At 49.5% G+C, this 12,665-nt stretch overlaps 1 protein-coding gene across 1 annotated transcript in view; it reads left to right on the forward strand.

Annotated features, from left to right (window-relative positions):
• The window catches only part of Arhgap28 (Rho GTPase activating protein 28), a 71,300-nt gene that overhangs the window by 37,192 nt on the left and 21,443 nt on the right, over nucleotides 1–12,665 (forward strand). Inside the window, exons 11-12 of the mRNA XM_033757347.1 lie at nucleotides 7,316–7,478; nucleotides 11,490–11,572. Coding sequence (XP_033613238.1) covers nucleotides 7,316–7,478; nucleotides 11,490–11,572 — 246 coding nt within the window. The remainder of the gene's footprint in view (nucleotides 1–7,315; nucleotides 7,479–11,489; nucleotides 11,573–12,665) is intronic.

Raw genomic sequence — 12,665 nt, forward strand, 5'->3', positions numbered from 1 at the left:
TAGAGATCTAAGCCATCTACGCCCCACTCGGATGAGACCAGGACTCTAGTCTTTGTCGTTGACAGTATTTATGCATTTGATAGCACTACTTGTCTCCAGCTAGTATTCTGTGTTTGTTCCATGAACTTATTAAATCAAAGCAATGAGCAACCCACAACAGAACATGGAGTCAGTGCATGCCAAGCACTGTTGCTTGTCTTAGTCTCAAAATGCCCACTGCCGTTTTGGGGGTTACCTTCCTCCACCTTCTGTGTCACAGAAGCCTCTAAGCCAGTAGCATGCGAGCCATTATTTCCACTCCCTGTTCCTTAAGCTTGGAAGCATCCTTCAGCTCTCCTTCTGGCTGAAGTTTGTGGAAGGGTTGGGCGCAGTGCTTGTGGCCACAGGAACACTCGTTCACTGGGTCTGAATCCAAATTCCACGTATGGGGATGCTGGTGACCACACTGGAAACCCCGTCCCTTTGCCTATGCCCTTCCTCGGGGCCGTAAACTCGGAAGAATGGTTAAGAACGAAGCACTGAAAAGAAGAGCCTTCCTCCTAAATCTCTAGTGAAAAACCTCACTGTGTCTCCTGGGGTGGGGGGTACACAAAGCAAAAGGCTCCCCGCCCCCACCGGCAGATGTGAAATGATAAACCCCCAAGGGGAAGGCATGAGGCCGAGGGAAAAATGAACTCAGTTGTAGTCAGAACTACCCAGAGGCAGCCACGGGGCGCAAAGGTAGCTCCTTACCCCTTCATTTTGCTGTGTGTTGGGAACTTCTGTTTGTAGCAGCAGTTGTGGGGCTTTTGCTTAGGAGTGTGCCTGGATGCTTTTCAAGTGGAAATGGAGAATCAATGAGCCATGTCCCCAGACCCTCCAGAGGCCCAACGCCAACACAGATTTGCCATGGAAGGAAGTCCTGAGGCTGGTGCCTGTGAAAGCTAAAGTGGGCAAGAAAGGACAGAGCCCAAGGTACAGGCCGTCCTGTTCCTCCCAGGGCCTGCAATGTCCCCAGCTCAGCCTGGCCTGTGCTTGCTTCGAAGGATGCAGCTGAGGCTGCCCCAGAGGGCCCACAGCTGTACAAATCAAGTCAGCAGCCGACTAACTTGAGAGATCTGAGGGGGAGCCGCACATCACCAGCCACCCCAGGAATCGGGTGTGGGGAGCTGGCCAGAGCTAAAACGGCAGGCACAACTGTGTCTGAAAAGCAGCTCCATCCCTAGTGGCCCTAAAGTTCGTGCTTTCTACACTGAGTCTGCTCTGTCTCGGTGTCTCACATGTTTCTTCCTAGATAGACTTCTGAGCGAACGTGCCTGAGAGGGAGACTGAAACTCCCGCTAGTGTGGTCAAATCTTTGGACATCGGCAGCGTCACAGACCCGAAAGGAAGACAAAGAAACAGATTTCCTAAACAGACCTAGACCGCGTCCCTCCGTGACTCACATTCTAGCAGACACTATTTTTCTTGAGCTACTCTTGGCCTGAGACGTGCTTATCTGAGGCGAACTGGGCCTTCCAGGGGTCCTCCGGGCGGGCACGCCGCCGAGCCACTCTGCGGTCAAAGTCCCCCTCACCCCTCACCAGTTTTATGTAGTGTCGGCCTATTTATTCCGCTGCTTATTCATCTAAGAAATGTCATCCAGATGTTCTCATGGCTTGTGCTCCAGAAACCTGGGCCAGCGAGCAGAGCCAGGCACACAGGAATTAGGGAGGCCTTGGAATGTGGCATCTTAAAGGGAATCTCACTGGTTTCCTCCACTCGAACCTTAACCTCTCTTTTCCCTTTCTGAAATCTCTGCTAGACTACTTTTTGTTGGAATGTGCTTGCAAAAGGACAGTTTCTTTTTCTGACTCCATTACTACTATGCCCAGTAAATGATAACCAGCTATTTGGGGCTCCACTGTGTAACAGACCGGCCTGGCCTTGTGCTTGGAACACCCAGCAAGACCCACAGAGAAGCAGCTCTGAGATGAAGCTGCTCAACTTCAGCCAAACGAACGTGACTGTGGAGCCGGGGTCGTGTTTGAGGCCTCGGGTCATGCGGAGCTAATTTAGTGCTTTGGGTGTCTGGTGATTTCCTTTGCAAAACATGACAGAAATGCCAAGCGCTGGAGAAGTGTTGTACACAGGAGGCCGACTGTTCTCTGTGTTGCCTTGTTTCTCTGAAAGCAGCTGTAAGTGCAGGACAGCGTCAGGGCCTACGGTGTGGCCCCTGCTCCAAGCTGGCAGCTGCAGGTTTACCGGTTCACCGTGGCATTGATGTGAAGCTGCTTCAGACTGAAGCAGTTTGATCTGGGCTCAGAGGAGACTTTAGGAAGTGACTTCCGATCCTGGCCTCTGTTCTCACCAGCAGTGGGCAGAAAGCATGGTTCCTTGGACCTCCGGACTCTCTCTGTCTTGGTCAGGACCATTGACGCCTGCCATGTGTGGCTGTGCATTCAGGGCCACTGCTGAAAGGCCAGCTCCGCTCCTACGCGGCAGCCCGCTGTGGCCGGAACCGGAAGAGCGGTTCTTTCTCTCGGTGCTGTTCCATCCCCACCATCCTGACAGGAAGTGGTGACATTATTCCCTCAGTGGTCACAGCTCGTCCCAGGCTGGAGGGGCCGAATGAGCAGCAGCAGTTATGGAGTGAATCTGCTCGAGGCCCTGCCTAGAGCTTTGTGTTACAGGAGCTGATTTCATCTAGGCAAGGTCATTTTTTGAAATGTTTTTCAATAGATACCTAAAAACAGAAATCCTACACACTTGCTGGGGTACTGTGCGATGTTTTGAAGCGTGGATATATTGTACAATGTTTAAATCAGGGGAAGCATACCCACCTCAAGCACTTAGCGTCTTTATGATGAAAGCATTCACACCCCTTTCTTCTAGTGTTTTGAAATAAATGGTCACCCTTCTGTGCAATAATGCACCAGAAATTCATGGTCCTGTGTCATAATCACAGGTAGGTGTGACTTAGTGTCCATCCACTGTGCTGTCCCCAGCTTCTGGTCACTGGCACTCTCCTCCCAGCTTCTCCAAGAATGAATATGAGTGGAATCGCGTGAAACTGGTCTTCCTGTGCATGGCTTATTTTGCTTAACGTAGCGATCCTGGTTCTATGTATGTTGTCACAAGTGACAGGGTTTCCTCTTGTGGCTGCGTGGTATTCTGCGGTATGTGTGTACCCCTGTTCTTTGTGTGGTCATCAGCTGGTCTGTCTTCATTTCTTGGCTACTGTGAATGGAACTGTGTTCACCTTTAACATACTGATTTCACTTCCTTCAGATGAACACCCAAGAGGTGGGATTGCTGGATCATACAGTAATGGTGTTCCTGTTTTTGGAGGATCCTCCATACTGGTTTCCATAATTACTGTACTAATTTACATTCCCATCAGCAGTGACAAGAGCTCCCTTTTTGTTGCACATCTTCACCAGCATTTCTGACCTTTGATCTTTTTGATAATATCCGTTATCTGCAGTGTGGCTATCTAAAACGTCCCTCAGAATTCTCATGCGTTCCCAGGTGGAGCTTTGGGGAGGGCTGTAACTTCTCTGGTAAATTAATTCACCAATGGATTGCCAGTTTGTTATTGGGAGGTGACCGTGACTGAGGACGTGGGCCTAGAGGAGGAAGTAGATCAAGGCGGATGTGACCTTGGGAACTACGTCTCTCTGGCCCCAGCTCTGTCTTTTCCTTTCTGCTCCCTGGTTACCCTGAGGTGAGCATCTTTACTCTGCCATGATGTGTCTACCTCACCACAAGCCGAAGTGATGGAGCCACTTACCATGGGCTGTAACCATGGAAACCATGAGCCCAAATGAACCTTTCCTTCTGAAGTTGTTACCTTCAGGAATTTTGTCACAGTGCCAGAAGGTAGACGGGTGCAGAGGTGAAACCTCACTGTGGCTTTGATTTGTGTTTCCCTGATGATTAGTGTGGTGATGCTGGCCTATCCCAGATGTCTTCTTGTGAGAAATGTCTTCTTAGGTCTGTTACCTACATTCTAGTCAAGTTGGTTCTTGCTGTTGTTTTTTGTTTGTTGTCTGTTAAATTCTCTAAATATTTCAGATATTAAACCTTTGTCAGAAGTACTGTTTGCAAGTCGGGCGTGGTGGCGCACGCCTGTAATCCCAGCACTCGGGAGGCTAAGGCAGGAGGAGCACTGTGAGTTTGAGACCAGCCTGGGCTACATAGTGCGTTCCAGGTCAGTCTCAACTACATGGTGAGACCCTGTCTCAAAACACCAGAAAACAAAAAAGAAGTACAGTTTGCAAATATTTTCTCCCAGTCTGTAGGTTGCCTCTTCACACTGCTGATTTCTCTCCTTTGCTGAGCAGGAGCTTTTTAGTTTGGTAGAATTCAATTTGTCTATTTTTGTCTCTCTTGCCTGTGCTGTAGGGGATTCTGTCCAAAAATCCGTATGCATTCCAATGCCCCAAAGCATTTCCCCTCTGCTTTCTTTTAGTAGTGTCATGGTGTCAGGTGTCTGTAATCCATTTTGGAATTGAATTTTGCTGCAGGAGAGAGACGAGGTCCAGCTTCATTCTTCTGCATGTGGGTACCAAATTTTCCTAGTGTCATGTATTGAAAACACAGTCTTGTCTTGCATGTACACCTCGCTTCTTTGTTGAGCACCATTTGGCTGTAGGTGTGTGGTTTACTTCCAGGCTCCCTATTCTGTTCTGTTGGCCTACGTGTCTGTTTCCAGCCAGTAACATATGTTTTACTACTATACTTTTGTGGGGTGTTTTGAAGTTAGTGTGACATCTACTGCTTTATTCTTTTTGCTCAAGATGGCTTGGGCTGTACGAGATAGGGACGTCTTTTTCATATCCCTGTTGTGCTGTTGTACGGGAGAAATGTGAGGCACAGACCAGGCAACCACTTAGCTGTGGAGTTGGGATCAACGCCTCAAGGACCTGGTGATAGCACCAGACTCTGGCCTGGGGCCCTGTTGTCTCTCAGATTAACAGTCAGTCATTATGCAAATGGCTTCCTTTGGCAGAGGTGTAGAGCAATAAACGGATTCTTCTGCTTGTGCAGATACTCCGGCCCACTTGAAGGACAGTTTCTCCTGTGCTGTATAGCAGGGGCACAGGCACTATGGGCAATGCTCACCCCTCTGCCCCGGATCTCCGTTAGCAACACCGTTAGCAACATCCCATCGCATCCCAGAAATCACCCTAGACCGCCGTTTCCTGCTTTGGGTCCCACATTTGGCCTCTCACTGGGCCTTGGGCACGTTCCCTCCTCGGCTTTTCTCAAATGCCCCCTCCTTTCCACTCTGCAACTGCTTATCGGCTGGACCTCGGTCGTCCATCACCAGAAGGGCTGTCATAGCGTATGACTGGGCTCCTGGCCCCTTCCGTGCCCCTAGCCCGCACCAGGCTCCACACTCTCCCAGTCGTCTTTCCATCCAGCTGTCAGACAGGACAAATCAGACCTCGCCGTCCTCTGCTTAGAAGTGTTCCAAGTCGCCTCACTGCCCAGTCCCCTGGGAACCGGGGGCCCCACCACACTGAACCCCCGTGCACTGCACTTGCCTGCACAGCGCCTCCTCCCGGCTGGGTGCCTTCCTGCAACCTCTCCCTACAAGCTTCTCAGCAGGACTCAGACTTGGCCCCAGCAGCCGGGATCCCAGCTCTCTGGGCTGCTCAGCAGCAGCGTGTGGCCTCTGCAGTCTGTTAGTGCTGTCCCCTTGAAAAGGCCTCTTTGCTCCACTACAAGGTACCCACAGGCACAAGATGGATCTCGTGTGTCCTCCTTTTCCCAGAGCCCAGTCCAGGGCATGATCACTTTTGCTTGAGGAAGAACTTAACATGTGCGGAAGGTTTTATCAAATGCATCTTATTTGCAAAGCATTGCTTGATTAGCTGTAGTATTCCTCGTAGAATAGGACAAGAAGAAAATCTTTGAATTTATCAGTAGATGCGGGGCATAGATCTGAATTACAGGTGTCTGGGGAGGCTCTGGTCTCCAGGGGTCTGCCTTCTGCAGGCTCTGAGATCCAGGAGCGCTCTGTGCCTGGCACCTTACGGAGGTGGTCTGGGTAGGCAAGAGTACAGTGACCAAGATGACTGGCTGTGTGTGCTCAAGGCCACAGGATTCAGGCTTCTCGTGAAAATAAGAGTCCAAGCACGCTGTTTGGAGTAGTTACGTCCTAGCGCCATCAAAGAACGTGTAGTTGCCAGGCATGGTGGTGCATGCCTGTAATCCCAGCACTCCAGAGGCTGAGGTAGGAGGATCCCTATGAGTTCGAGACCAGCCTGGGCTACATAGTGAGTTCCAGGTCAGTCTCAACTACATAGTAGACCCTGTCTCAAAAACCAAAAAAACAAAACAAAACAAAGGAATGTGTAGTTGAAGCTGCAGTTAGAAGAATATTAGTTTGATTTTTAGAAAAAAAATGGAGAAGGTTGGTACTGATAATCAGACAAATCAATAATGTAACACTTGAAAGACAGAAACTAAGGAGGTTTAGTGCTTTTTTTAAACAATTTTTTTAAAGCACTTGCACAGTGCTGCCAGCCTTACAGAGCCAAACTTTACATGTAAAAGCCATGTGTGTGTTGTCGCTGCTCCAGGACGTTGTCCTTGGTCTGCAGTGAGGACAGAGAGGCTCTACCGGGACTTTCCTGGCTCTGGATGTGGCCTGCAGAGCCGCACAGCCTCAGTCTAGTTTAGAAAGAGAAACCAGGCCAGCAAGGCGATTGTGAAAAAGAGGAAGGAGACCTTGCCACGAGCTAACTGGGCTTTCCTCACACGGGGAGTAGAGGGACCCTGCCCAAGCCACAGAAGTGAAACTGCAGGCTAAGTAAAGAACTTTCATATTTGTGTAGATTTAGCAAATTATTTCAAGGTTAGCATTATTTATTTGAGCAGGCGTGGTGCTGCATGCCTGTAATCCCGGCACACTGGGAGGCTGAGGAAGGAGGATTGCAAATTCCTGGGCCATTTAGTGATTTAGCAAGACCCTGTCCCAAAAGAAAAAATGAAAAGGACCTGGGAGTGTAGTTCGGTGTGAAGGTCATAGGTTCAAATGCCGATGTCACACACAAATTTTTTTTCAAAAGCTCCATTTCAGCTTTGCACAGTAGCGGTGTCATAGCCAGTGGGGTTTAGCTAAGGCACGATCGTTGCTAATTGAAAACTTTTCCCAAAAGCTCTTTTCAAAAATTCATTCCCAAATACCTGTTTCAGTTCTCTAATCATGTTGAAAAGCAGGCTAGATAACACTGCCTTCATGAATGTCTTTGCAGAAGTGGTTTATCAGTGATGGCTTCCAGGGAGCTGAAGCGGGCCCCGGGTAAAAATCCAGTGAACGCTGACCATCTTCCTTGATTTGCAGCAATACCGTGAAGAGCTGGACACCAAGTTCAATGCTGATAAATTTAAATGGGACAAAATGTGCCACCGAGAAGCCGCAGTGATGCTGAAAGCGTTTTTCCGAGAGCTGCCCACCTCTCTCTTCCCCGTGGAATACATACCTGCCTTCGTCGCGCTGATGGAAAGTAGGTGAAAGACACCGTGTGTGCTTGGGCTCAAAAGTAAACAGGGTCAGTAAAGTGGCAGCAGGGCCAAGGCGCAGAATGAAATGGACTTTAGTGGAGAGAGATGCTCTTTTCTGACCCCATGTAGTTAAAATGCTGAGGTTGATGGCAAACACTCACCCGTGTACAAACCACTGCAGTGAAGCCCGTACACAGGATAGAGAGGGCTCTGTCTTCATTCAGGGACAGAGCCATGGAGATTGGGTTCCGGCCTGCCCTGCCAGCAGTGCAGTCGAGGTTTTTACCTTCAGCTGCTGCCCCTGCAGTGACAGATGACAGGGACGCATCAGGGCTGTTGTGGGTGCTGAATGAAACCATCTAGAAAGTGCCTCATGGCTGACAATCCAGCGAAAATCATGAGGTCCCTCCCTCCATCCCTCCAAGGTCCAGGGGCTGGAGATGCCCCTGCCACACACACTGTACGTCTGTCGCCGGGAATCACATCAGGTCGTGTTTCTGAAAATCCACCAGATCGCATCAGTTTGTTCTTGGTGACGTCTTTGAAAGCACAGACGTGGGAACGCTGGACTTGACAGGCAGGGAACAGTCTGACGCGGTTGGACCACAGAGGTTGAGTATTGTGCAGGGTGTGGCAAAAGAAAAAGTGTAGAGAAGTAGAGTGGGGGCCTTGGTGACCACCCCAGGAGGTCAGGGTGTAGACAGATGTGTTAAGTAGGTGACAAAGCCCTGTGGACAGAAGAGGGCCTGGCCACTTTGACAGGGTGACACTGACCATGCTCAGCTCTCAGTGATGGTTTCCGTGCAGGACTGAGAGCCACATCCAGGCTCCGATGGGGAAATTCTTCGTTTGAAAGCATCAACCTCAGTTTCATAGTTTCGAACACCGTGAGCTTAGCAGGTGACGTCTATATCTGCACTCTGTGGTGTCTGCAGGTGGACTGCAGCTGGGAGAGCATCGGAGCCCTAATGAAAGAAAATAATAATGGATCCCAAGCTGTGTGACCAAACTTGTCCTAAAAATGAGTAGCTCTTAATCTTTACAAGCTCTTACTAAACCAGATTCACAAAATAATTTTTTTCCTTCAGTAAGAGACCGTGATGGGAAAGGCAGTCTTTGTCTGAGCTTTAACTCCCATGCTGTTAGGGGCAGGTATGTCTGTTCTTTGTAAAAGCTTGCATTTTTATTTTGTGAGAAAAGTTTGCTGAGAGACAGACAAAACCTTGTCCGCTTTTTTTTTTTTTCAGTTCGAGAATTTTTAGTTGATGCTCTATAAGTGTTTTTATTTATCTTCTGTGAGGCCCTATCTTTTTTATCCCTTATGTTTTATTCCTTAGGCATTTTTTTCTTCATCCTTGGGAATAGTTTGAAAACCAACTTCAAAACCCTTATCAGTAGCTCCAGTTCTGACTCATCTCAGGGCTCGTCTGTCTTGGCAAGTGGATCTCGGGTTCCTGTGATTTTGTTCATCAAGGAAGTTGAAATTCTCCCAGAGATGTGTTGGTTGATGCTGTTTCAGGCGGGTAATCTGCTTGGCTGGACTCACTTTGCCAGTGGACACTGGGCCAAGAGCTCAGCACTTCTTGGCACCCTTTGTGGGCTTGCTCGTGGGTCTGGGAGAGTCCATGGGAGTTTATTCCGCACTGAAGGCTTCCCCCCTCCCAGGCTCTCCTTTCTGGGGTTCCACCATGAACTCTGGTTCAGGCCACAAAGACCAGAACTTCCCGGTAATTTATTATTGAACCTTGACCATCCTGGGGCAGGATCTTTAATCAAAGGCCAGGAGAAGAGAGTGTCCATATCCCTGTTCCACCACTGTCCCGGGAGCCCAGTCCTCTCCAGGATCTGCCAGTCTCATTCTCTCTCCACTGCCCCAGGTAATTGTATGGCGACTTTGTCCAGAGATTATTGGTGCCTTCAGGACAGTTGACTTGGTGGGAGCTTACTCTGCTGTTCCAAAAGCAAAATTCCTTACTTTTCAGAAACAAAACAAAAAAAGAATGGGATTTTCTATGTTGTTTGCCTTCCTGGAATATAGGTTTAGAATTGAGTTTCCTCTTGCTCTGTAGTTAAAACAAACCAGTGCCATGGGGGAATTTTGGTTGGGGCTTGGTGTGGTGAGTTACGCAACGAGGACTCAAACCTCACGTGCCAGAGCTGTGGGGAGGACACGAAAGAAAGCCAGGCGATGGCATGAGCTTCCTACACTCCATCCTCCCCCTCTGGCACGCTTCACTGAAGGGGGTCTGCTGCATCTCCAGAATGGTTCACGCAGGAGCCCACTTCTGCGTAGGACTTTCTGAGTGAAAAATACTGCATCGCAGGTGATTGATATGGTGCCCACCAACTCTGCTGCAGGAAATAATGGGCTTTTTGTCACCTGAAGCTGCAGGAGTTCAACAGCGATTGCTCTGGAAGGGGAACACTGCATGTGTGGGGTGCAGGTTGGCAACTATACTTCTGTACCCAGATTCCTTCCCCACTCATTTAATTACTTCCTGTTTTCAGTCATGGCCCCCCAATTGCCTGCACCATTAGTAGGCTACTCGTTCATGAATTCAGCCTCAGCCAGCTTCAGGAAAAGTGCAGTCACTTTCTGGGGAGATAGTGACCTTACGATGAAGCCAGCTTTCTACTGAGATGCGTTAAATAAATTAATTATAAAAGTATTAACCACAAACCATGTAGGGCTAGGTCTGCTAAGTAAAATGAAAATGGGTTATTTGCCAAAAGCGGTGGGAATAGGGTGCTCCCAAGCCTGCACCTGCACCAGTTGGGTTTTTCCACTCGTAGTGTTTTGGGACCGCACTGGGAGACTGGAGATAGCTTCGGCCTGCAGTTTGTGCGTTAAAAAGTGTTTTCTGTGTCCCTAAGTGTCCTGCGCCGAGCCGGGCTCCTGGCAGGTCCTGTTTTCAGGCAGGCTCACACCAACACGAATTTGCTGTTTTCAGTAACATCTGACCCTGGGCCCAGTTTGGTTCATGTGTTTGACACAAATATCCACCTCCCAAGGCCGGTGCCAAGACTGCATGATGAGGTCCTATGAACACCGCCCTTCTCCCCTGTGTGACTCCATCACAGACCCGAGAAGTCGTCCCGTCCTGTCCCGTCCCCCCACCTCCGACTGCACCCACATTCTGATTCTCAGCCTGGCCAGTGGCGAGCTCCAGGAGCACAGGACCCTTGTGTCACTGCCAGCACTCTGGCGCCACCTTGTGTCATGAAGGAATAAAACACTCAACAGTCACTGAAGGTCAAACTGCAAGCTGCCTTCTCCCAACGTCCCTGTAAGACCCAGAACCAGGGGCACAGATCTTAAAAACAAGAGCACACACACAAGGTGGACCATGATTCGAGATGACTTAGACGCTGTCCACAGGAGCTCACTTAGTCCTGAGGCCAGTCCTGTGCAGCAGACATCTGGCCACTCCCACCTCACACAGGATAAATGGAAGCCACAGGGCTCAGGGACCCGGCTGAGCTCACAGAAGGACAGTGTAGGAGATGCAGGACTTGAACCTAGTTCCTAACAATTATGTGTTGCTACTGCCTCTGTATATGAAAATAAGGTTAATCGCCTCTCTTTTTTTAATTGTCTTTTTTTTTGGTACCAGATATCGAACTCAGGACCTTGTCCTTGAGAGGCAGGGGGCGGCACCACTGAGCTAAATCCCTGGCCCAATCTCTTCTTGAACTGAATGTCAGCCCTTCTGTTTCTGGTTGAAACGCAAGGCAGGGTCTGTGAAAATGCCTCGACCAGGAATATTAGGCACATCCAGCACATCCAGAGGCTGTCGCCATCTGTGCTGGCCGTGGTGTTGTGGACGGGAAGGGGGGTGACACAGCGGGGCTGCCGGCCAAGTGAGCACATTGAGCTTGTCAGACTCCACTCCCAAGTGTGACCGTCCAGACCACCCAGGGCCCTCAGGGCCCCTGTGCCTGCAGCTGTTAGTGTGAACGCTGCCCCAGGCCTCGGCGCGGCCCACACATGCGCTGTCTCTGTTTTCTTGCAGGAGGGTCCCTCATCAGAGTGCAGCTTCAGGCCTTGCACCTCATGGTCATGGCGCTGCCGGACGCCAACAGGGACACGGCCCAGGTACATCCTCGCACCTTCCGCACTGCAGGCTCCTGGGTCCCGAGGGTGGGTCGTGTGGGGACCCGGAGGCCGCGGTGCCAGCTCACAGCGCCATCTGTGCAGCTGCAGACCTGCTGGCGTGTGCTGAGCGAGATGGCAGGGATGGGAGCCTGGGGTCGTTTTCGGACATTGAAGCTTCCCACGTCCCATTCATTCGGGGGCGCTGGGTGTCTGACGTGTGCCAGGCATGGTGGTGCACACCCGGGAGGTGGAGGCGGGAGAATCAAGTTCAAGTCCAGCCTTGGAAATTAAGCAATTTAGTGAGACCCTGTCTCAACATATCAGCACTTAGAAAGGGCTGGGTATGTAGCTCAGTCCAAAGGCCGGACACTGTCAGACGCAAATGAGGCCATGTTGTGACTTGAAAAATACAAGACACCATGATTGTGGGAGCTGAGCTGATCACTTTAGTGTCTTGGGGAGGAAGTTTGAAATTGCAGGAATTGAAATTTATAACATTTTTCGGGTTTTTTAAATTTTCACACTGTATGAAGATAATAAGTAATTCTAGACTTTGGGGCACCACCTGATAGAATCTGGTCATTTTACCTTTAGGAAAATAAGCTCCAAGAAGTGGAGCTTTAATGTAGAACATTTGATAGAATCATATACCAGAGTTCTTCCTCCCAAATTTCTCCCCCTTTGTTTCAAGTTCATTTCTGTGCTATATGGTGGTAAAGATCTCTCTTACCAGTCTGATAATGATTCTATGTAACATAGGAAATTTGTTTAAGTACAACATGTATTTGGAATCTTTGAAATGAAGTTGAAATGAAGATGAGTTGAAAATAATTGTCTTAAATTATTTTCAAATATACCTGACAAAATACCTGACACCCAAAGTTAAAGGAGGAAAGGTTTATTTGGCTCACAGCTTACAGAAATTTCAGTTCATAGTCGCCAGGCAAGAAGACAGGGTGGCGTGGCAGGAGAACATCACAGAAGCGGTACAGTCCATGGTGGGCAGAAGGCAGCAAAGCAGTGAAGCAGCAAGCAGCAAGTGCCAGCATCCACCTGCCCTCTCCTGTCCCTTGTGTTGTATAGGCTACTAGTG

The sequence above is a fragment of the Fukomys damarensis genome, unplaced genomic scaffold, assembly GCF_012274545.1.
Source record: "Fukomys damarensis isolate Sample0158 unplaced genomic scaffold, DMR_v1.0_HiC HiC_scaffold_30, whole genome shotgun sequence".
Lineage (NCBI taxonomy): Eukaryota > Metazoa > Chordata > Mammalia > Rodentia > Bathyergidae > Fukomys > Fukomys damarensis.